The sequence below is a fragment of the Dromiciops gliroides genome, chromosome 2 (genome assembly GCF_019393635.1).
Source record: "Dromiciops gliroides isolate mDroGli1 chromosome 2, mDroGli1.pri, whole genome shotgun sequence".
NCBI lineage: Eukaryota > Metazoa > Chordata > Mammalia > Microbiotheria > Microbiotheriidae > Dromiciops > Dromiciops gliroides.
This window is the reverse complement of record NC_057862.1, coordinates 517,951,918-517,977,129: the sequence shown is the minus strand read 5'-3', so window position 1 is coordinate 517,977,129 and position 25,212 is coordinate 517,951,918. Positions and strand designations below refer to the sequence as shown.

Below are 25,212 nucleotides of genomic sequence, written 5' to 3'. Positions count from 1 at the left end.
TGGCCTTCATGCTCAAAGAGTATCAAAATGGGATCGCTACATTGGGGTGAAGATACAGTGTGTCTGACTATTCCTGATTAGACTAACAGGAGTTTAGAAGGTTCTACCACAAATAGCTTATATGAACATTTGGAGTAGAGATAAATCTATATTTGCACATCTCACATTTCTTTCGAGCTATTACAATTTTGTTTTATTCATAGAGCACAATGCCTTCTTTGATGCAGGCACACCGTGCTGGCTGGTCCTGTGTCAATGTCTCCAATATCTCAGTCAATCCCAAAGCTTTTCAGAGAGATCTTGACAGTGCCCTTGTATTGATTCTTCTGAAATTACTATGAATGCTTGCTTTTTGTGAGTTCTCTATAAATTAGTCTTTTAGGCAAACATCTGTCTGACATTCAAACAATGTGACTATTGGAGTTGTGCCTCTCTGAAGCAGAGTTTGAATGCTTGGCAGTTCAGCTTGAGAAATACCTCAGTGTCTAGTATCTTATATTACCAGGTGATCTTCAGAATCTTCTTAAGACAGTTCAAATAGAAGGGATTCAATTTCTTGTCATGGTGCTGGTATACTGTCCAGGTTTTACAAGCATATAACAATGAGGTCAACACAATGACTCTTTAGTTTGGTAGTCAGCCTAATACCTCTTCTGTCCTACACTTTCCTTTGGAGCCCTGCAAAAACTGAGCTAGCTCTAGAAATGCATTTGTCGTCCTCATCATCTATGTGTACATCCCTGGAGGAAAGTATATTGCTAAGGTAAGTGAACTTATCTACAGCATTACACATTTCTCTATTTGCTGTAACCAATGGTTCCACATATGAATGGTATAGTGCTGGCTGGTGGAGAACCTCTGTTTTTCTTGAGGTCAGGCCTTTTTTTCTTGATGTCTTGTATCAGGCCAAAATTAGCACAAATGAGAGAGAATCAACCTATATTTTGTGTATCTTAGTCTCAGAGGCTACATTGAGTGCACAATCATTTGCAAACAAAAAGTTGCCCATCAACTCTCCTACTTTAGTCTTGGCTTGTGGTCTTTCACAGTTAAACAATCTACCATCATTGTGGTAGCTGACCTTGATGCTGGTTTTATTCTTATTAAGGGCTTCTGATATCGCTGAAAACAATGCTAAAAAGTATGAGAACAAGCACATAGACCTACTTCATTCTTGGTGACTGGGAAAATACAAGAGCATCAACCATTATCCAGAACCCATGTAAGCATGCTGTCATGAAATTTTATTTCAGTACTGATGAACTTCTCTGGACAACTCAATTTTTCCATAATTTTCCCCAACTGCTCATGACTGATAGTACCAAAGGCCTTAGTGATATTTATGAACATTGTGTATAGACCTCTGTTCTACTTCTGGCATTTTTTTCTGGAGTTCTCAGGCATCAAACAACATATTGACTGATCCTCAATCCTTTTTGAAGCCACACTGACTATCTTCCAGGTGAAAATTCAGATTATTAAGGAGGATTTTGGCAAGAATCACGCCAACAATGACTAAGAGAGGAGCTCTCTGTGCTTGTCACAAGACAACCTATTTCTGCTTGCTTTATAGAGATGGACAATGGAGGCGTCCTTGAATTCCTGGGAGATAACCTCCTTTTGTCATATAAACTGGAAGATTTAAGTCAACTTTTTATGAGCTGTGGCCCCCCTGCCTTATATATCTCAGCTGGAATAGAATCAGTACCACATGAGAGCAGCCTGATAGCATTCAAGACCTATTTAGTTGGAAGTTTAGCTAGAGAAAGTTTGACTTCAAGCTGAGGTATATGGTCACAATAGCTTCAGCATTGATGGATGATAGTCTGTTGAGAACACTATGGAAGTGTTCAGTCTATCTCTCCAGAACCATGTCCTTATCACTAACCGATGTGGTTCCATCAGCATTGAGTAGTTGAGATGTGACCTATAGGTCTTTAGCCTATAAATAGCCTTCAGGGCATCATAACAATGCCTTGGATTGTTACTATCAGTGTAAAACTGAATTTCATCTGCCTTCTTACTAAGCCAAAATTTCTGCATGTCTCTAAGCTTTATTTGTGCTTTACTGTTTTTTTTTGTTGGTCATGCTTTTTTTTTAAAAAAAGATAAACATTTTTATTTAAAGTTTTGAGTTCCAGATTCTATCCCTCCCTCCATCCCCTCACCCCTCCCTGAGGTGGTAAGCAATCAGATATAGGTTAGACATGTGCAATTATGTACATTACCCATTAGTAATTTTGTATAAAAACTTGAATAAAAGAAAAAAATGAAAGAAAGTGAAAAATAGAATGCTTCAGTCTGTGTTCAATCAATATCAGTTCTTTCTTTGGAGGTGTATAATATGCTTCATCATTAGTCCTTTGGGATTGTCTCGGACCATTGTATTGTATTGCCAAGAATAGTTAAATCATTCATAGTTCTTCATCAAACAATATTGCTGTCACTGTGCACAGTGTTCTCCTGGTTCTGCTCACCTCATTATACATCAGTTCATACAAGTCTTTCCAGGCCTTTCTGAAATCATCCTGCTTGTCATTTCTTATATTTATATTTATTTTATTTTATTTTTTGTGGGACAATGAGAGTTAAGTGACTTGCCCAAAGTCACACAAATAATAAGTGTTAAGTGTCTGAGGCTGGATTTGAACTCAGGTCCTCCTGAATCCAGGGCCAGTGCTTTATTGACTGTGCCACCTAGCTTCCCCCACTTGTCATTTCTTATAGTACAATAATATTCCATCATATTTCATACCACAGCTTGTTTATCCATTCTCCAACTGATGGGCATTCCTTTGATTTCTTATTCTTAGCCATCACAAAAAGAGTTGCTATAAATATTTTTGTACAAATAGGTCTTTTTCTCTTTTTGGGGAAGTCTTTGGAATATAAACCTAGCAGTGGTATTGCTGGACCAAAGGGTATGCACAGTTTATAGCCTTTTGGGCATAGTTCTAAATTGCTCTCCAGAATAGTTGAATCTTTTCACAACTTCACCAACAGTGGCTTACCATTGCAGTTTTCCCACATCCCCTTCAACATCCAATATTTTCCTTTTTTGTTTATTTGTTGTTCTGATAGGTGGTGAGGTGATACCTCAGAATTGTTTTAATTTGCATTTCTCTGCTCTCTCTTTTTCAGGGCAATGAAGGCTGAGTGACTTGCCCAGGGTCACACAGCTAGTAAGTGTCAAGTGTTTGAACTCAGGTCCTCCTGAACCCAGAGCCAGTGCTTTATCCACTGTGCCACCTAGTGTGTTTTACTTTTGTTTTTAATTAAAGAAACCAGGTGTCACCAAAGTTCATGGTTTCTTTTATATATTTCTTTTTAATTTTAATTTATTTATTTATAGTCAGGCAATTGGGGTTAAGTGACTTGCCCGGGGTCACACAACTAGTAAGTGTTAAATGTCTGAGGCCGGATTTGAACTCAGGTCCTCCTGAATCCAGGGTCGGTGCCTTATCCACTGTGCCACCTAGCTGCCCCCTGTGTTTTACTTTTTTTTTTTTTTTTTTTTTAGTGAGGCAATTGGGGTTAAGTGACTTGCCCAGAGTCACACAGCTAGTAAGTGTTAAGTGTCTGAGGCCGGATTTGAACTCAGGTCCTCCTGAATCCAGGGTCGGTGCCTTATCCACTGTGCCACCTAGCTGCCCCCCGTGTTTTACTTTTGATGGAGTTAAATGTTGCCTTCTTAGAGACGGGTCATAACAATCTGATTGCCACTTATAAGAAAGCGCCATGCCACCATCATCATGCTCCTACACTGATGACGTCAAAGAAAATATTTTCCTTGATCGAGATTCATATAAATGTTATCTAAAACATCTTGTGGCAGGGGCATGTTGGAGAACATGGAGAAACCATATCATTCTGAATAGTTCTCTCGAAGTTTGAAATAGATTAAGAATTAGATAATTGTAAATTAATTCATTTCTGTCAGATTGGTGCCTAGCTGCAGAATACAATATTAATATATATTTTTCTTTGATGGAGGTAATGAGGCTTACAATTTTGGAAGACTTTAAGCAGAGGTTGTCTGAATAATTATTATGGACATAGTAGAGGTGGTTACTATTCACTTCCTATTAATACAGAAGAAAAAAGGGGCATTTCTGGGATGGGTTAGTCAGCCTGTAGTTCTGAGAAATAGAATAATATGTTCAGATTCTAATGGAGGACAGCTCTCCAAACCAAAGAAGCATGTAATTTTAACAAATGATGTACTCCTTAGCAGGAGATTACAGAAATATATCCAGAAAAGAATTTACTATGACCAAGTTTAGTTCAGACCAGGAATGAAAAAAAAAATAGTGTATCAGTAGAAAAATAGCAATAATTATTCATTCAAAGACCAAAGGTAATAAAAATAATACTATTTCAATAGATGCAAAAAATTCAGATTCAGTGATGATAAAAATCTTACATATGAAAAGACCCTTCTCTAATATGAAAAACACATATTAAAAAGCAAGAGACAACATTTCTTTGTAATGGACAAATGCTAGAAGCTTTTATAGTAGGAAGATGAAGCAAGGAAGTCCTCTTTCCCTATAATTATTTGACAGTTCCAGAAACATCAGCTATCACAATGAGAACAGAGAAAAATTCAGCTATAAATACTAACAAAGAAAAGACAAAATTATCCTGACTCGTAGGTCATGTGATGAAGTTTAAAGAAACCTCAAAGAATTGAAAGAATAATTTATGTATTTTATACAGTATATAAAAGTAGGAAAAATGACAGTAAGAGAAAGTCTATTCAAAGTAACTACAAAATGTATAATAAAATATCTGAGAGTTGCCAACACACACATGAGATTTCATAGAATCATAAATTTAGAACTTGAAGGGTCCTCAGATGTTTTTGAATCCAACCAGCTCATTTTATAGGTAAGGAAACTAAAACCCAAAGAGGCAAAGGCATTTGCTCAGAATCACCCAGCTAGTAAATTCCTGAGGTAGGAATCAAATCAAGGTCTTACTCTTAAGCCCAGCAATCTAGCTATTGTACCAAATACTATATCTTGTATATGTATATAAAATGACAAGATTTTTTTTTTTACAGAAATAAATGGGAACAGATAATTTGATCATGGTTGGGTTATGGCAATACAATAAAAATGAAAATGCTGCCTAAATTAATTTACAGATTTAATGAATTTGTGATAGTGTGTGTTGTTTAAAAAATCTAAATGTGGGTTCTAATCTGCCTCCCCCCCCAGTTTTGGGGGGAAACTGGCTAAAATCACTCATAAATTCAGCAAGAGTTTAGGCTTTTAAGGATTTATTAAAAGATATATTATAAGATAGTGAAGAGAGAGAAAGATTGAGAACAGTTTCCTTATAGCATGAAAATCCTAGCTTTCCTAGCAGCCCATATGAAGTTCTGCCGCTAAGCTAAAGTCTCGAACCAAAAGAGGAAACTCCAGTCCACCAGCCTCAGCTTCCTACATCCTGTCCTCCTTCCCGAAATGGGAGGTTCTTCAAGTTGATTGGTCGAGAGTGGTCTTCTGGGGCAGCTAGATGGCGCAGTGGATAGAGTACTAGCCCTGGATTCAGGAATACCTGAGTTCAAATTCGTCCTCAGACACTTAACAATTACTAGCTGTGTGACCCTGGGCAAGTCATTTAACCCCAATTGCCTCACACCCCCCCCCCCCAAAAAAAAAAAGAATATTCATAGAGAGTGGTCTCCTGTTGATGTCGCAATTCACAGCCTCTAAGAACACACTCTACTCAGGGTTGGCCACATGTGGTCTCAATTTAATCAACCTTAACTATGTTCAGCTTCTGAGAACAACACCCTACTCAGGGCCAGCCAGGTTTCGTCCTGATTTAATCATCATTAAATAGGTTCTCAGTCTCTCAGTCTTACCCAATTCAATCAATTCCAAATCAATCTTCAGGTGGGGCTCCTGATGCCCCAAGTCCCATTATTTTATCACATAGTGTCAACCGGATCAGAACTGTCCAGAGCCAAATAGAGCAGTCCAGGGACAGTAGAGTCGGGAATTAAATAGTTTTATTCTCAGAGTGAGGAAGAAGGCTTGCAAGCAAGGAGGAGTTATAGCCACATGTGCTGGGGTCCCACCCCTGGTGAGGGGGCTGAGGTAGTGTGGGGAGATCTCAATATTTATACTAGTGGCTGCCCAGCAAACTATACCCCTGACAATGAAGGAGCAGCAAGCATATGACAAGTTTGATTCATCGCAGGACTTCCCAAGTTTGTCCAGTTTTTTCTTTGATCAGAGAACACCTGGTGAATTATGTGACTAGGCCAGAGGGTGAGATCATGCAGAGGGTGATCGCAAAGGATTGTTGTCCTGCCAAACTCAGGGCATAGCTTTCTTGTTGGACCTTAGCTCTGGAAAATAGGAGGTCTAAGTTTTATTTTGTCAATACACACATATATGTATATGTAGAAGTTCAGAGAAAGGAGAATCGCTTTGGATTAAAATAATCAATGATGGCTTCATGAAGGAAATAAACTTTGAAGTTTGGTCAGGAATTTAGATACTAAAAAAAGGAAAGGAATTCATCATGAGGTGGTGTTTCAGCTGAGTTTAAATGAAAGAAAAGAAATAAAAAATTAAAACCTATTTTGTGTTTTAATGCTTTGTGAGTCAGATTACCATACAGGAAGCTGATGACCATGTATAGGGAATTGCTATATATTGAAACAGGTTTTATCTGGAAAATGAGACTGATTAGTGAGGTTATTGGGCATATAGCATTGGTGGGGAGTTTCAGATACTGACATTTCTAGATTTTACCTTGATAGGGACAAAATAAGACAGAGAGAAGTTGAGAAGCCCATAAGGTGTCCCTGGAGTCTTTGTGTCAGGAAGAAGTCTTTGACATAAGGGTTATATACCAGAGATAGTCCATTGAACCGTGGCAACATAGGATCTATGAATGGTTGGCTCCATTTCTCAGTGTGAAGGTTGTCTTGGCTGGGTCATGGTATTCTTGCACGGCAGCAGAGCATACTGTGCTTACAGAACCCACCAACTCTTTCATTAATTTTACATTTTCTGCGACATTTTCCTCGCCCAAGCCTGCATGTTGCACAAATTCTATGCTCACCTGCACCAAAAAAAAAGAGACCTACTAAGATCAGACATTTATCGACACTTTCCTAAAGTGCTGAAATTAGCTGAAAGGGTAGAGGGAAAAAGGAGGGTCTATGCAACCGTTACCATTTATAAGATGAGTCCACAGTCTACGCTGAATGAATCGGGACCCTCAACTTTACCAAGGAAGATGATGCAGGTAGCTAGGTGGCACAGTGGCTAGAGTATGGACCTGGGGTCAGGAAGACCTAAGTTCAAATCCAACCTCAGATATTTAGTAGCTATGTTCCCCTGAACAAGTTTTGCCTCAGTTTCCTCATCTGTAAAATGAGCTGGAGAAGGAAATGGCAGTGTCTTTGCCAATAGAACCCCACATGTCATGAAGAGTTGGACATGGCTGAAATGACTGAACAACAACAAAATATGACACAATCCATCTTTTCTTGAAGCTTCCCCTATGATGGGGGTAGATAAGTATAAATAGTGAATAAAAGTGAAAATGCTACCAAACTTGGATAGCAAAACTAAAAAACAATGATCAGCTATTTAGATCCAGCTTTTTAAGAGATGTCAATAAAAATTGCAAAGTCTGAGAAGTGAAAAGCAGGCTTTTAAAAGAAGAGGCAACACAGTGCAGTGATGAGTAAGTTAGAAGAAAGTCATAATTTGGAATTTCAGCAAATGGGAAAAATTCAGTTGTTAGGATGTAGTCTATGCTCCCATGTGTAGTTGAGGTAGATCAGAAAGATCAGAAATGGGACATGAGGAGGGTGAGGAACTCGTACTTGAAGGGGACATGGCTAGGACGGATAAGTAGGTTAGGAGTCAGCCATTGAACTTATTAATTAGGAGAGAGAGTATCTAGGAGGTCTATAGGTAACATCAATAAGGATCTATAAAGGATGGGGTGAATCTGAAAGAGTTTGTTCTTGAGTGATGGTGGCAGAAGAGGGGTCTGGAAGTGCCAGTGGGAACTATGACGTTAGGTTAGTAAACTGGAAATTGAGGGGATGCCCATCAACTAGGGAATGGCTTAATAATGACTGAATGCAGACTGAAGTATACTTTTAAAATTTTCTTTTTTTCTTTTGGATTTTTTTTGGTCTTTTTTCTTTCACAACATGACTAATATGGAAATATTTTTTGTGTGACTGCATACATATAAACTATATTAGATTGCTTGCCTTCTCAAAGGAGAGGAGGAAAAAAGGGAGGGAAAGAATTTGAAACTCAATATTTTAAAAATGAATGTTAATTTTTTTTACATGTTATTGGGGAAAAAAATTAAAAAGATGTTAACTCCTCCTATTGGGCTTGGGTGTCAGGGGGTGTGAATTAAGAAGTGGTAGGCCTTGGAGGGATTAACAAGAGATAGAGGAAAAAGCTAGGTTTCAGGGAGAACCAGAAAATAAAAGGAGTGTGTAAGCAAGAGTTCTAAAATCATGGGATCTAGGAGAAGAGATTTAGAGTAGGAAAAAACCCCTCAGAGTTTATCTAGTCCTGCCACTTTATTTTAAAGTTGAGAAGGCTCAGACCCAGAGAAGTATTGTCTGAGGTTATATTGATAGTAACTAGTAGCATCAGAATTTGAACTCGGGCCCTCTGACTCTTCATCTGAAGATTGTCCCACAATAGAATTCCAGAGTGCACAGTGGAAAGATATGATGGAGGAGAATAGGGACTGAGTTTTCTCTCTATGAGGAGGAGTAACCGCCTCAGTTCCACTTATTCACGCTCACTGCGTTGATTTTCATCAGGTTAAAGTTGGTGAAAATAGTAACAAAACCACACGGACAATACTTCATCAGAAATTCCAGCTGGGGAGAAGTATTGCCCAGGGGCTTAGTCTAGAAGGTTTTGAAGGTTGGCTTGGACAGGCTGCCTATCCCTGTCTCCTTTTGGCTGTATAGCAACAAATAAATTGTTGCCAGGTAATCTCCAGTGCTAAATTATTTGATCTTAATTTAACTGAGTTTCCATGTGGCATAGTGGATATATATATCTATAGAGTGTCCATACTGAGAGCTGGGAAGAGTTGGGTTCCAATCCCACCTTTAATACTTACTAGTTGTATGGCCTTGAGTAAATCCTGTAACCTCTCTTATTCTGCATATTTATGGTTCCTTTATGGTTCCCATCTTTACCATCTCTTATTTTAAACCTCTATAACCTAAACCTAATCTCTAACCTAAATTTATATCTCCAAATCTATAACCTGAGGAACAGAAAATTTGACAGTAATCTGCTATCCCTCCCATAGGCAGCTGACCCACCTTCACTAAGGGCATGGATTTGGAATTTATTTTTTCTTCCTCTGACTGGTGAGAATCTTGCACTTGAATCATCCACAGTCTCTTGCTTAGTCTTAAAGAGGATCGTTGGCATCCACTTATCTGACAAATGTCTAGATATGACAGAGGAACATGTGACTGTGGAACAGAGACTTTTCTTTGGTGAATAGTGAAATTTTTGATGTGCAGATTGAAGGCTGGTTAGCATTATATTCTATCTGACTTTTTATTTATTTATTTATTTTTTGTGGGGCAATGAGGGTTAAGTGACTTGCCCAGGGTCACACAGCTAGGATCAAGTGTCTGAGGCCAGATTTGAACTCAGGCCCTCCTGAATCCAGGGCCAGTGCTTTATCCACTGTGCCACCTAGCTGCCCCCATATTCTATCTGACTAAGCAAGCCAGCCCAGCCTACCAGGGACAATTCATAGTCTAAGGAATGAAGATGCTATTTTGTGGAAGGTGGCATAAGATAACAATTGATGGTAGGAAACAGGAGGGGAATAGGAAGATAGGAACAGCAGATCAGGGGAAGGAGAATGATTGCAACTTTCCAGTATGTGATCTTCTCTTTGCCTCTTAGCTGCCCCATGATAACCCCTTTATGGCTTCTAAGTTTCCTAAACTCCCGGAGTCCAGATCAGGAAGGCTTCCAATACTGTGGTGTAGAGGAAAGAGAGATGGGCCTGGAATCAAGATAGCTTAATTCAAATCTTACCACCAATACTTACTAGCTATGTAACCTTGAGCAAGCCATATCAGCTCCTCCCACCCTGCCTCAGTTTCCCCATCTATAGAAGGGAAATAGTAACACTTGGATAGTTTAAGGGTATTATCCTGGCTAAGTCATTTCCCAAAGCCCTCCCCACCTTCCCCTACTTCATTTCTGCAATATGTAAAAGAATTAAAAATAGTTAGACAGGATTGTTGTGGGGAAAGTGTTTTATAAAACTTAATGAGTTATAAAGTGTGTGAATTATTACTATTGAGATTTAAGGAAAAGACAAACAGGGGAACTTACCTCCTATAGCTGGCTGGTGTTCTTCAAGTCCTGCTTTGCAAACTAAAGTCAAAAGCAAATGTATGTGATGATTAAATTAATTCCAAAAGTTTGTTTGGCACAATGGGGGAGGGGGGGAGATTAGGGATAGGGAAGAGGTTATCTTATATTGTATGACTCACCCCTATCCTGACCCTAAGGTGTGTCAGAATTCAAGGATGGAGTCTAACCCTTGTTATAGAAGCACAGATCTGACCTTAGTCAAAACAGACAAGAATAATGAGACCATCTATCCACAGAGCATGCTGTCTCAATCTCTCTAAAACAAATGGCATGCTTGAGGTGACTTCAAGGACGATTTGTTGTTGGTCTTCCCTCCTCTATCCCATATCCATATATTTTTCAAGTACATTTGCTAGTGAGAACCCATTCTCTGCACTGTATTATATCAGAATGGGATCCTTGTGAAATCGAATCTAGCTAGGGCCATTTATCTGGTATAATGAGAGCTTCTCTGTCTAAGACAGAACAACTTTGCCATCTTAATCATAAGATCACAGATCCAGAGCTGGAAGAAGGCTTTGGACACCATCTAGTCCAACCTGTTAATCTTAGAAAATGGAGACCCAGGGGGTAGCTAGGTGACACAGTGGATAAAGCACTGGCTCCGGATTCAGGAGGACCTGAGTTCAAACCCAGCCTCAGACACTTGACACTTACTAGCTGTGTGACCGTGGGCAAGTCACTTAACCCCCATTGCCTCACAAAAAAAGAAAGAAAAGAAAAAGAAAATGGAGACCCAGGGAGGAGTTAAGTAATTTGCCCTAGGACACACAAGAGAAGTAAGTAGCAATAGCAATAGCAATGCTCTGATGCTAGAGTTAATTCTTTCAGCTGCCCTTTACCCCATCAGGATTTCCCAAGTGAAGTTCCTTTACCTGGGACAATTTGAATCAGAATGGAGATATAGATAATGATAAAAATTAAGAAGAGGATCCTCTGCATGGCTGAGGGGGAGCCCCGAGGAGGAGAGGAATCAGTAGAGTAGATGAAGACCAGGCTCAAGTACCTAGAAGGTAAGCAAAGAGTGCCTTCTTTTATATTTGTAGTTGGGAGGAGAAGCTAGGAATGATGGTGTTTAATGAAGTGCAGCGAAAGGAAGCATATTTCCATGCTTCATTGCCAAGCATAAAAGATGGTCGCCAAGAATTGAGCAATATTTTGTCTCAGCCCAGTGCTTTATATCCTCATTGGTGAGCTCAACAGTTTCCCAAGTACTTTGAAGAAGTCACATGTCCTCTATGGGCAAACCTCAGTTACTCATCTGTCCAATGTTGGGGTTAGATTAGAAGTTCTCCAACATCCCTCCAAGTTCTCCCTATGATTCTTAGTTATGTCAGACCAGCCATCGGAACCATTCATTCATTCATTCATTATCTGCTATGACAAGGTATCATGCTTGATGAGGAACAGGGGAAGGAGATAAGACAAGGATTAATAAAACAAGCATTTCAACAAGTTGTCATTTTTCTACATCCTCAGTTTTCATTTTTACAAATGGAAGATCAAAGGTACAGAGCAGTTTTCTAGCTTGTATGCATTAAGGGAGATAAAGAGGTGTGGACAAGAACATGAATGCCTAATTATGTTGAAAATTATTTTTCTCTTTCATCCTTTCAATAGCCCCCGAAGGAAAGACCTTTGTGAGAATTAACAGTACCAATGACTATACAGCCAAAGAAATGTTTGTGAATTATGAATGATGGAATTTATAACTAAGGGATACTGATCCTCTTTAAAGCCTCTTTGCTTGAAAATACTATCACCAGGGGCAGCTAGGTGGCACAGTGAATAAAGCATTGGCTCTAGATTTAGGAGGACCTGAGTCCAAATCCAGCCTCAGACATTTGACACTTACTAGCTATGTGACCCTGGGCAAGTCACTTAATCCTCATTGCCCTGCAAAAAAAGAAAAGAAATTAATAAAAGAAAAAAAGAAAATGCTATCACCAAGGAGAACCTGCATTCAGTGGATACAGGACCTCAGGGAGATTTTTGAGAAATTTTTATTTTAATGGAGGAAGTAACAGAGTCAGTAGGTACACTAGGAAGGGAGGGTAGGCTGGACACATAATCTCTTATACTGGTAAAGGCTTTATATTTTTCATGTCCCTTATCTCACTTGATTATTAGAATAAGACATACACACACACACACACACACACACACACACATATATATATATATATATATATATATATATATATATATATATATATATATATATATATATAAACTTCATTTTATAGATGAAAAGAAAAAAGCTTTAGAGAGGCTAAGTGAGTTACCTAAGGTTACACAGCAAGTTAGTGTTAGCAAGTTAGGCCAGGATTTAAATTCAGCTCATTTAACTGTAATGTGATGAATGTGAACAGAAACAATGGTAGCAAATCCCATACTCAAGCATGGTATTCTGATTCATTAACAGAGAGGTGTGGCATGGGTGTTACCAAGTTTTCAAAGAATAATGTAAGAGAATTCAGTTAATGTTAAGACTATATTAAGAAACTTTTATGAGACTGATGGTTCTTTCAGTGTCTTGCAGTAGCTCAGTCTTCCTTAGAACAATTAATTGTTATCCTGTGTGTAAATATGGATTTATTGATTAATAAGAAGTTTTCATTAATGGAATGACCAATAAGCCAGCCATTAGTGCAACTCTGCACAGAAAGGTACAAACCAGCAGGATTTTGGCAAGAAATATGGGGTTAGGACAAATCATACTGCATGGCCCTTGACATTCAGTGACTCTAATACTTTTATTCACATGGTACCAGCCTAAATTTTAATACAAAGAAGGCTAGAAGAGGAAAAAGCCTCTAAAGGACAATTCAATAGGACAGGGGTTTTTGAAGAGGAAGAGGGGAAAATTTAGTGACAGTCAGAAAGTTTCAGTCATTTGGTGATAGGATGGTTGAAATAATGTTTGTTTGCATGTGTATAAGTAAATAAAGGAAAGGGAGGGAAGGGGACTCTAAAGGGAAGGAATGAGCTCTTATGTAGTACCTACTATGTGCTAGGCACTTTGCTAACCACTCTATACATATTTCATTTGATCCTTACAACAACCCTTCAAGGTTACTGTTAGATTACTAAGATTAGGTACTATTTATTATTATCCTCATTTTACTGTTGAGAAAACTGAGGCAGAGAGACCGAAAAAAGGTCAAGAACCTCTCTAGATCCCAGGTTGTGACCCCACATGGGGTTGCATAACTGAATGTGGGGGTTGCAAAAAATGTGGCAGTAAATGTTTGATTTGTATACCTCTTTTATGTGCCTATATGCCGGGGGTCATGCAAAAATTTCTTGGGCAAAAAGGGGTCACAAGTGGAAAAAGTTTATGAAGCCCTGCTCTAGATCAATTATTTTCAGGTTCTTTTGAGACATATCACTGCTATGCCTTAATATGCTCTCATGGGGTCTGTCAGACTGACTCTGGTAAAAAAAAATATGACAATTGATGGTTTCATCTTCCCTTTGTGCTTATTCCCCAACATTCATATTTTCTGCTTCCATTCAATGATAAATTTATTCAGAAAATATTTATCGAGCTCTGGTATATTCTGGGCACTGAAAGAGACAGAAATCAATGAGACAGGATTCCTGATGCTCTATTACTCAGGTTCATAATTATGGACTCATTCTTTTCTTTTCCCATTCTCTTATACCCACATATTCAATAAGTTTCCAAGTCCTATCTACTCTATCTCCACATTATCTCTTGTATCCATCTCTTTCTCTCCACTCATAGGTCTACTAACTCTACTAACTCCTTCCCTCACATTGCCTCTTATCTGAACAATTTAATAGTCTTCTAAATGATATTTCTTCTTCTAGTTTTTCCCTTCTCCAACCCACCCTCCATTTAGCTACCAAAATAATCTTCCTATGACAGATTTTTGAACATGTCTCTCTCCTGCTCAAAAATCTTTAGTGGTTCTCATTTGTCTCTGGGATGAAATATCAGCTTTTTGTATAGAATTTGAGGCCCTTTCCAATCTGACCTTCCATTACCCATAGAGCATAATCTCAAACTGACTCCCTTTTGTGAAAACTATAGTGTAGCAAAATGAATCTTCTGGTTGCTACTTGAACTTGACATGCCTCACTGTATGTGAGGGGTACAGACATCAACCCTGACCATTAGACCTTGTTGCAAGATAGCTAGGACACTGTGAGGCCATACCTGGCTATTCTGTCCCTAGGAAAGAAGAAAGTCAGGTGAGAGCTTAGCTAACACAAAAGTTTGCTGCCCTCTATATTTTAGTGCTCTAGGGCAAAGACATGGCTACCCTACCTTAGTTATGTATAGTTCTCAGGCATACTGATTTAATCTGACAATACATCACAGAGCATTTGTAAGGGCTGACTGGAAAGCATGGAATACACTCTCTCCTAATCTTTGTCTTTCATAATCCTTTACAGCTGCCACCCACCTTCCTCTGTACCCCCCACTCCCCCCACCCACCCCCGCTTTCCCCCTCTGTAGGTTTCTAGTTTTCTTTTCCTTCTCAGATTTTCCTAGAGGATTTTGATCTCTCCCTTGTTTCCCATTATTCTCTTCTAGTAAAATATAAGATCTTTTAGGAATGAAATTATTTTATTTTTTAGGATCCTTAGATCACTATGCCACTGTGTACATACAAGTTATTTTTTTTGCTGGGATATATATTTTTATTTTTTAAAATAGAATTTTATTTTCCAAAATATATGTTAAAAACAAATTTTGACATCAATTTTTAAAAAGTGAGGCAATTGGGGTTAAGTGACTTTCCCAGGGTCACACAGCTAGTAAGTGTCAAGTGTCTGAGGCCAGATTTGAACTCAGGTCCTTCTGAATCCAGGGCCAGTGCTCTATCCACTGTACCACCTAGCTTCCCCCTCTGACATCAATTTTTTTAACCTTTGTGTTCCAACTTCTCTTCCTCCCTCCCTTCCCATCCCACACCCACAAGGACTCAAGCAGTTCAAAATAAGTTACATGAGTAGTGATGGAAAACATTCCCATTTAGCTAGGTTGAGAGAGAAAACAGTTAAAAAACAAAACTTCAGATTAAGGAATTATCAAAAACAAAAACAAAAATTTTTAAAATGTGTTTCCATCTGTCTTCAAATACTATCAGTTCTTTCTCTGTAGATGTATTGCAATTTTCACAAGTCCTTCAGGGTTACATTGGATCATTGCCTTGCTGAAAATAACCACATGCTTCCCAGCAGATCATCTTACACTATTGCTGTTATTTTGTATACAGTACATTTCACTCTGCTTCAGTTCATGTAGGTCTTTCCAGGTTTTTCTGTTAGTATCCTGTTCATCACAACCTGTATATAGTACCTTAAACTTGACAAAGAATTTTCTTCATATTAGCCCAGCAAAGTGTAGGTACCATACGTTTTGTCATTATAATCAATCATTATAACTATTTCCCTCCATTATATTCCCTTCCATTGATATTTACTCTATTTTCTATCTTCTTTTAACCTATTCCTCCTCAAAAGTGTTTTACTTCTGACTGTCCCCTCCCATGCTCTGTACTCCCTTTTTTCACCCTTCCCTCCTTATCCTCTTCCCCTCCTACTTTTCTGTAGGGTTAAATAGATTGGGTGTGAATGTTATTCCATCCTTGAGCTCACTCTGATGAGATTAAGGTCTTTGAGCTAATTCTGTTTTCTAAATTTTTCTTCTTCCCTCCCTCCTCAACCCTCCCTATGAAATCAAGCAATTAAAGGTGTCATACTTGTGCAGTAATGCAGAACCTATTCCCCTTCCTTCAAAGTGTTTTGCTGTTTATTGTTCTCTCCCCCAATCTGCCCTTCCTGCCTTCCCCTCTCTCCACACCCCCCTTAACTCCCTCTCCTCCCTCAGGGCAAAAATATATTACTATACCTACTTGAGTATGTATGTTAGTCCCTCTTTGAGCCAATTCTGATGATAGTAAGGTTCACTCACTCCACCACTCCTTTCCCCTCTTCCCCTCCCCATCCATAAGCTTTTTTCTTGTTTCCTTCAAGTGAACTACTTCTCTCCCAACTATCTCTCCCCTTCCCCCTCCCAAGTCTATTCCTCCTACACCTTACACTACACTATTTTAAAGATGTCATCATGGATTAATTAGGTGGCACAGTGGACAAAGCACCAGCCCTGGACCCAGGAGTCCCCAAGACCAAATCCAGCCCTAGACATGACACCCCACCCTGTTTGCCTCACAAAGAACAAAACATAAATGCTTTACAGATATCATCCCTTCATATTCAGTTCAGACCTGTGTCTTCTGTGAATGCCTTACTGAGAAAGTTCTTATGAGTTCAAAGTATTATCTTCCCATGTAGGAATGTAAACAGTTTGATCTTTTAATATCAATAATAAAGTCTTTTTCCTGTTTACTTTTTTGTGTTTCTGCAGGGTCTTGTATTTGAAAGTCAAATTTTCTATTCAGTTCAGGTCTTTTCATCACAAATGTCTGAAAGTCCTCTTTTCCATTGAAGTTCCATTTTTTCCTCTGAAAGAGCACAACGGTTTTGCTGGGTACATGCTTCTTGGCTGTATTCCCAGTTCCTCTGCCTTCTGGAATATCATATTACATGCCCTCCAGTCCTTTAATGTGGAAGCTGCTAGATCTTGCTTTTTCCTTATGGGAGCTCCATAGTATTTGAATTCCTTTTTTTCTAGCTGCTTGCAGTATTTTCTCCTTGACCTGGGAGCTCTGGAATTTGTCTATGTTATTCCTGGAGGTTTTCCTTTTGGGATCTCTTTCAGGAGGTGATTGGTGAATTCTTTCAATTTCTATTTTGCCTTCTGCTTTCTAGAATATCAGGGTAATTTTCCCTGACAATCTCTTGGAGGATGGTTTCTAAGATCTTATTTTGGTCATGGTTTTCAGGTAGTCCAATGATTTTCAAATTATCTCTCCTGTATCTGTTTTCCAGGTCAGCTTTTTTTCCATGGAGATATTTCATATCACCCATTATTTTTTTATTCAGTTGGATTTGCTTTATGGTGTCTTGATTTCTCATAAGGTCACTTCCATTTGTTCAATCCTAATTCTTAGGCAATTATTTTCTTGAGAGAGCTTTTCTATTTCTTTTCCCATTTGGCTTTTCAAACTGTTGACTTTTTTCTCATGACTTTCCTGTATTGCTCTCATTTCTCTTTCCATTCTTTCCTCCATCTCTCTAGATCTTCCTTCTATCTCTCCTACTTTCTCTTCAAAGTCCCTTTTGAGTGCTTCTATGGCCTGAGACCAATTCATATTTTTCTTGGAAGCTTTGAATGTTGGAGCTTTGACCTTGTTACTGTCTTCTTCTTCTGAGGGTGTATTGTGGTCTACCTTTCCCCCAAAGAAGTTTTTGATGGTCCGCTGATTTCTCTGCCTACTCATCTTGGCCACCTATTTCTTGGCTTTTAACTCCTTCTTAAAGTGTGGCACTGCTTCCAGGACACACTGTTCGAGCTACAATTTGGCCCAGGGAGTGATTGGGCTTCTTCTCAGCCTGCCTGGCCTGTGAGTAACCACAGTCGCTTTTTCACATACAAGTTACTTTATAAATTTTTAGAATGAATTGAGCTCCTTTTCAAGGGGAATTGATGTCTTAGAGTATGAGAGAAAGAAGATAATTTAGAGATCATCTAGGCCAGAGTTTCTCAAACTTTTTCCACTTGTGACCCCTTTTTACCTAAGAAATTTTTATTTGACTTCAGGCATATAGGTACAAATCAAACATATACTGCTAAATTTTTCATGACTCCCACATTTAGTTATGTCACTCTGTATGGGTTTGCAACACACAGTTTTAGAATCTTTGTTTTAGGCCACCCCCTTTCATTTTACCAATATATTAACTGAGACTCAGGAAAAAAAAAGTGATTTATACAGAGCCAGACAGATAAATTTATAGGAAAACCAAGGCTAGAACCCAGGTGTCCTGACTTTCCATTTGAAGGTTTTTTTCACTATATTATACTGTCTCTTATTAATATCCTCATGTGAATAAGCTTGATACATTAGTGATCTTTTGGGAAAATCTGATTTCTGTTGAAGACCCAGAGTGAAAAAAGGCTCTTGAAACATTGAGATAATAGCAAATAGACAGACTGCATGTTGAACTGCTAATCTGGTCAAATTATTATTAAAGACCCAGAGGATATATATCTTTGGAGGATACAGGGAATGAATGACACAGACAAGACCTGCACAGGATCACAGGAAAATAGATTAGAATTGGAAGAGATCTTAGATGTCACCTAGTCCAATTTTCTAATTTTAAAGTTGATCAATTGAGGTACAGATGAGTTAATCGATTTGTCCAGTCATTCATGTGCTAAATTGCACAGCTGGTATTAGAACTCAGGTACTCTTCTTCCAAATTCAGTTCTTTTCCACTGCACTACACATTTTCTCTACACTCCTTAAGGATTGAATGCCAATAATCATTATGTGATTTTCCCATTGGCATACAGTAGGAAGGACAGCTAGGTGACATAGTGGATAGATCACTAGACCTGGAGTCAGGAAGACTCATCTTCCTGAGTTCAAATTTGGCCTCAGATACTCACTAGCTGTGTGCCCTGGACAAGTTTGCCTCAGTTTCCTAATCAGTAAGATGAGGTGGAGAAAGAAATGGCAAGTCACATCAGTCTTTTTGCCAAGAACATCCCAAATGGGGTCATAAAGAGTCAGACATGACTGAAATGACTGAATGATAACAATAACAAAAGGGAGGGGAACTCTCCCCTTCACCCCCCCCAAATGAATCTCTAATGGTGAAACTTTAGATACTGTTTTACCCAGTTCTGGGAGATATTTAGGAGGCTACTAGTAGGTTGTACAGAGCCAGTCTTTCAAATTATATTACAAAGGTGACCATAGACTCTGGCTACTACTATCTGCCTTTTAGGGGAACCTTGGAATATTGTCATCAAATAATACTAGAAATGTAATGACTAATTTTGCCACCAAATACTGCTCTTCCTAACTGTGTCCTATATGTTGTAGCAGAGTCCTGGGAATAGAGCAGAAAGCTGAGAAGGAAAGTTCCCAATGGAAGTGGTGCTTGCTGAGTTCACTCAAGGGGCACTTCTTTGGGAATAACTAGGTGCATTTCTTTTGGATTAATTGGGCATAATAATTAGGAATAATCTTGTCTACAAATTTTCTTTTGAAAAATATTTTCTTTGTTTCCAATTACATTTAAAAACAATTTTTAACATTCATTTTTAAAAATTTTGAGTCCTAAATTCTCTCTCTCCTGACGTCTCCTCCTCCCTCCCTATTAAGATGAGCAACTTAGTATAGATGATCAGTCATGCAAAACATATTTCCATATTAGCCATCTTGTGAAAGAAAATTCATGGTCTATGAATTTTCACTATACAGAAGGCAATGGATGGATGATTGTCCCAGGAAAAAGAATGATTAGAAGAGAAATCAAACTTCTTTGATTCCTCAACCAAGCATCCCAAAGTGTTTTTCCCTTCCTGGCAAAGTTAGTTGGCTTTAGGAAACTTTGAATTCAAACAAGAGACTATTAGTTCTATTTGCTAAAGTTTAAAAAGTCGATAGAAGCCCAGAACCACAAATTTATATTTATACAACTTCATTAACTTTTATTCTCTTAGGACAGGAAATGAAAAAGAGGTCTCTTAAATCTTCAACCTGGATTCTTGGCTAAATGCCTTAGATCATTTATTCATTCAACAAGCATTTATTATGTGTTATAAGCTGAGTATATAAGGAAAAAAGGAAATTTATTTTCCAAGGGTTTCCATTCTAGTATGGAACAAAATATGAATACAGATAAGTAAATATAAAAAATGAATGCAAAGTAATTTTCCAGGGATAAGAGTAAACAGATCACTAGCAATTTAGGGCACCAGGATAGGGCTCTTGTTCTTTTTCTTTTTAAAAAAATATTTTCTTCAATTACATGTAAAAACAATTTTCTTCTTCTTTTTCTTCAATTTTGAGTTCCAAATTCTCTTCCTCCTTCCCTTTCCCCATCATTGAGAAGGAGCTTTCATTCCATTGGGAAAGACAAGTATGCATTTAATATATATGCACATATAGCAGAAGGTGAATGTGAATAAATAAAAATATGTAAATTACTTTAATATAAAATAAAGAGGAAGGGCACTAGCAGTTGAGGAAATGAGGAAAGGCTTTAAACAGAAGTCATAGCTTGAGTTGTGTATTGAGGGAAAAGAAGAAGTGTTTGAAGTGGAGGTAAGAAGGAAATCCATCCCAGGGATAAGAGGTATCTAGCACAATGGCAGAAGGATGTGATGGAGTGTCCTGCTTTCACTCATTTCATTTTTCATCAGTTTACACAAGTCTTTCCATGTTTCTCTGAATCTATCCTTTTGGCAATTTTTAGAGTGAAATGATATTCATATACTATAACTTGTCTAGTTATTCCTCAGTTGGTGGACATCAATTTTGTTTCCAGTTCTTTGCTATAATAAGAAATATACTGGGGGCAGCTAGGTGGTGCAGTGGATAAAGCACTGGCCTTGGATTCAGGAGGACCTGAGTTCAAATCCAGCCTCAGACACTTGACACTTACTAGCTGTGTGACCCTGGGCAAGTCACTTAACCCTCATTGCCTCACCAAAAAAAAGAAGAAAGAAAGAAATATACCATTGCTGCTAATAATGATGATGATGATAAGATAGATAGCTAACATTTATTAGTGAATATCTGCTTCCCTATTGTCTACAAACATGCCTGTATCTCCCATGTTCTAAAAACTCACTTGATTTGTCCATCCCCACTAGTTATTGTCTCACATTTTCTCTCTTTTGTGTATACACTTAGAAAAAACCCTATTACAATCAGTGCTTCCAATCTTTTCCTTTTTACACTCTTCTCCTTGTTTTTCTTTTGCTTTCCATTCTTTTCCTCCTTTTTACCCTTTAAACTCTGGCTTTTGTCCCCCTTATTAAACTAAACCCTTTCTCACCAAAATTACCAATGACTTCCCAATTGCCAAATTTAATTACAAATCTAATGGCAATTTAAAGGAGTGTGACTTCTGGCAGCAGAGGAGAAAGAAAATTGTGCATTCAAGGAATAATTAATTGGCATTTGAAAATTGAGTTTTGGAGAGGACAATAATCTGGGAGCCCAACAGTGTGAGTATTCCTTCAGGGGCCTTCTAGTATCAGAGGTATAAATTGCCTTGGTAACACATGTTCCTTACACGTGTGCTTTGTTAATATTGTACCATGTCTACTTTTCTCATGGATTCTGTGTGTATTTGTTGTCAAGCATTTCTAGGTTTAAGTGGTTGGAGGAGTTTTGGACAAACTTTTTATTATGCCCTTTTAGTAAATGCCTTTGCTTTGTGATAATTTTTTCTTCTGGCTGACTATTAAAAGAGGAAGTTCTCTAGTTGGGGGTTTGTTCATTTTAGCTTTAGGAGTGTGTATCTGCAGAAATAGCTCTTAAAGCTTTGGAAGTAGTAGGCATCCTTTAAGGTGCTAACTTGAGAGGGTAAAGGCAAGTTGGGAGCAACATCCCAGAGATTCCCTTTCTGATTCAATGTTGGAAATACTTGTTCACACTTTAAAAAGGGATTATGAAGTATTAGTCTTTATAGTCAGTTCAATAGCTTGTTATCTGCCCTTTACTCTGTATTATGGGCCTTCTGGACTCAGAGGCTGATCAAAGACCAATTCCCCTACACATATAACACAAAATGAAAAGGAAAGATTAAAAAAAAAAAGCAGCTCATCAGAAGGAACGCATCAATTGAGAGATGGGATGTTTAATATCACATACCCATAGCTCCTCACTTTGGCAAATAAGGGAGCTGCATTTTCTCATCTTAAGCCTGGTCATTATAATTTCATGGGCCATTACATTTTATTTGTTGCCTCTCAGGAGAGATGTTACACCTCCTTTTTTGGTATCCAATTAAAAAAGCAAGGCCACATTCCCTACTTCCAGAGTTAAAGAACCGGAAGGGCTCCAGACTAGTTTCCTGAATGACACCCACAGAGAGCAATAGACAAAGGTGATGGCTCAACTTTTGCTAGTGCTGTTGTGAACAGTAGACAATGGGAGCTTTTTTTTTTTTTTATCCCTGACAAACTTCACTGATCAAAACGACTTCCTGGCCCAGAAAGAACTATAAATAAGGTTGTTGAGTCTCATGAAGCACTCTGTTCTCTACAGATCTGGTGATTGCAGCCATGGGGACTTTCCTCTTTCTCTTTGCTGTTGTCTTCTTTTTGGCTCAACCCAACTCAGGTAAAATGGGCATTTCTGTCAGATATCGTCTGGGAGGAATTCCAAGTTATTTTCTTGTGAGAGAGGGCCCTTTCATTGGTGTAAAATCCTAAATGACTAGAGGACCCTGGAGTCAGAGGGACAGTTATTACTAGAATAAGTCTTGTCATGTGTTCTCCTGGAGATCTATGCTTTGGGATGTCTTCTATTACGTGACACAATTATGGTATTTGTGAATAAGGCTTGCCACATAGCTAGGATATTGGGAGGGTTGTTGCTGGTCCCCAAACTCCTGTTTTTACACCTCCTGATATGAGTTGGGAAAGGGGTGGTAGCCTGTAAGCCTATTAAAGGCTTAATTATTAATAGGCAGTAAGAAAGAGATAACTTAGAGGGGAGAGACAAAGGGAAGAAGAAATAGAAGAGAGAGAGGAATAATGATGAAAGAGAAAGCATATCTCCATACCCATCCTAGGAGTTCCAAGGGAGTAGGCCCAGGCTCTACCTTTGATCAATATATTCTACCTATATCTACTGCTTGTAACTGATACAAGAGTATATCCTGTGACTTGTCTCTACTGAATTAAAAAAATTTTTTTTTGGTGAGGCAGTTGGGGTTAAGTGACTTGTCCAGGGTCACACAGCTAGTAAGTGTTAAGCGTTTGAGGCTAGATTTGAACTCAGGTCCTCCTGACTCCAGGGCCGGTGCTCTATCCACTGTGCCACCTAGTTGCCCCTTCTACTGAATTTTTGAAGCCAATATCAGTCCTGGTGATATAGTTTGTGAGCAGTATGTTTATAGAACAGCCTCTCCCACATTTGTAGCAGCTATAAAGTGGGATTTAGCATTCATTAAACACCTGCTATGTGCTAACTTCGAAAGATCTAGTCAAAAGCAAAACAGCCCCTGTCCTCAAAGAGCTTACATTCTAATAGGGGAGATAACATGGGCATGCATAATATGCATATAAAATGTATATAAAATGAATACAAGATAATGTTGGGAGAGAGGATACTAACAATTAGGAGAGAGGATTAGGAAAAGATTCATGTAGAGGGTGGTGCTTGAGCTTTGAAAGAAACCAGGGATTCCAAAGAGGCAGGTATTCAAGGAGTATGTGCTTTAAGTATGGGGGAATCTGATGAATCTCCAGGCAAATCTTTAGAAGACAGCTGTTTCATTTGAGGATGCCATATTTAGTATCCCATCTGATAGAATTCAGGCCTAAGCTGATTCTCTGTACACCTCTTGATATGGAAGGAATCACATCAGGGACATAGCATTGCTTATTTCTCTTCTCATTAAGGTCGGGGCTGAGCTGGGCAGCCAAAAATTATTCAGGCATTTTGACCAGCTCATCACTGGCATTATACCTGAAAACTAGCAATGTTTTCCTGGGGAAATAATTCTTATGAATCTTTCACTTATATAGTTGGGACAGGATTCCTTGAAGAGAAATGCCTGCAATACGAGGGGAGATGTGTGGCTAAGTGCCAAATAAATGAAGAGCTTGTTGCTCTCTGTGGCAAGTTTCAGAAATGCTGCAAGCTGTGGGAACCATGCCAGTGACTACACAGGATCTGCTGGGCTCCTGAATTGGCCACTGGTCTCCAAATCAAAGTTTCCAGTTCTCCCTGAGATCAACAGGATGGACCCAGATACCCCACTGCTCTGAAGTACTTGCCTCTGTAATCAGAACTCCTCAATCAACACAAGAGACTTGTTTACCCATTTGGAGATGGACATAGGAAGCCAACATAGTGAATTTATAATCTCCTTAGGCAGGGCACTGAGAACAGAAAGTAATATGGGAAAACTTTGGCCTCAATTTCCCCACCCTCGCCCCTGCCCTCTTCCAAAGCTTGCCACAATCACCACTGAGATAATTCAAGGATGATTAGACTTACCCAGAATGATGAGGTAAGTGAGGAGGTGACTGTGACTCTCCTTTGATCTCCCTAAGGTTATTAGTTTAATTAGGGTTCTCCTTGTCCCCATCTACCTATAACAATGGGCGTGGCATCTCCCTGTCTCTATAGTCTTCCGGTTTGTCAGTCCCTCCATGCCTTTAACTTGTGTATGACTATGGCAGAAACACAGAACAAGGCAGAGTGTTCCGTGAAGGCATGAGTTTGCCTTGCCCCATCATTTCCAACATGTGTGACCATTGGCAAGTCACAAACTCTGAGACTTTCAGTTTCCTCATCTATAAAATGAGAAACTAGATGGCCTCTGGATTAGCATCTTCAGTTTGGTCATTCCCAACTCTGAGAGACTGGAATAAAGGAAAGAGCACTAGGCTTGGTGTCTGAGGCTCTGGATTCATATTTTACCTCTGACATTTATTACCTGTGTGACCTAGATTAAGCCACTTAAATTCTCTGGGTTTTGGTTTCTTCAACTGTAAGATGATGGGATTGGACTAGGGAGGCTTTGAGGTCTCTGTCATCTCTAGATCTTTGATTCCATGATCCCTCTAGAGAGAAGTAGCATGGTATGATGTAAAGAGGAATTGTTATTGTCGTTTAGTTATTTCAGTCATGTCTGACTCTTTATA

General features: G+C 38.7%; 1 protein-coding gene across 1 annotated transcript; it reads left to right on the top strand.

The window, feature by feature from the left end:
- The first annotated feature begins 22,617 nt into the window (after positions 1 to 22,617).
- Positions 22,618 to 24,224, top strand: LOC122739226 (beta-defensin 15-like). The gene is made up of 2 exons (XM_043981032.1): positions 22,618 to 22,675; positions 24,088 to 24,224. The coding sequence occupies exons 1-2, from the start codon at positions 22,618 to 22,620 to the stop codon at positions 24,222 to 24,224; spliced, it is 195 nt and encodes a 64-aa protein (XP_043836967.1).
- Positions 24,225 to 25,212: the final 988 nt, after the last annotated feature.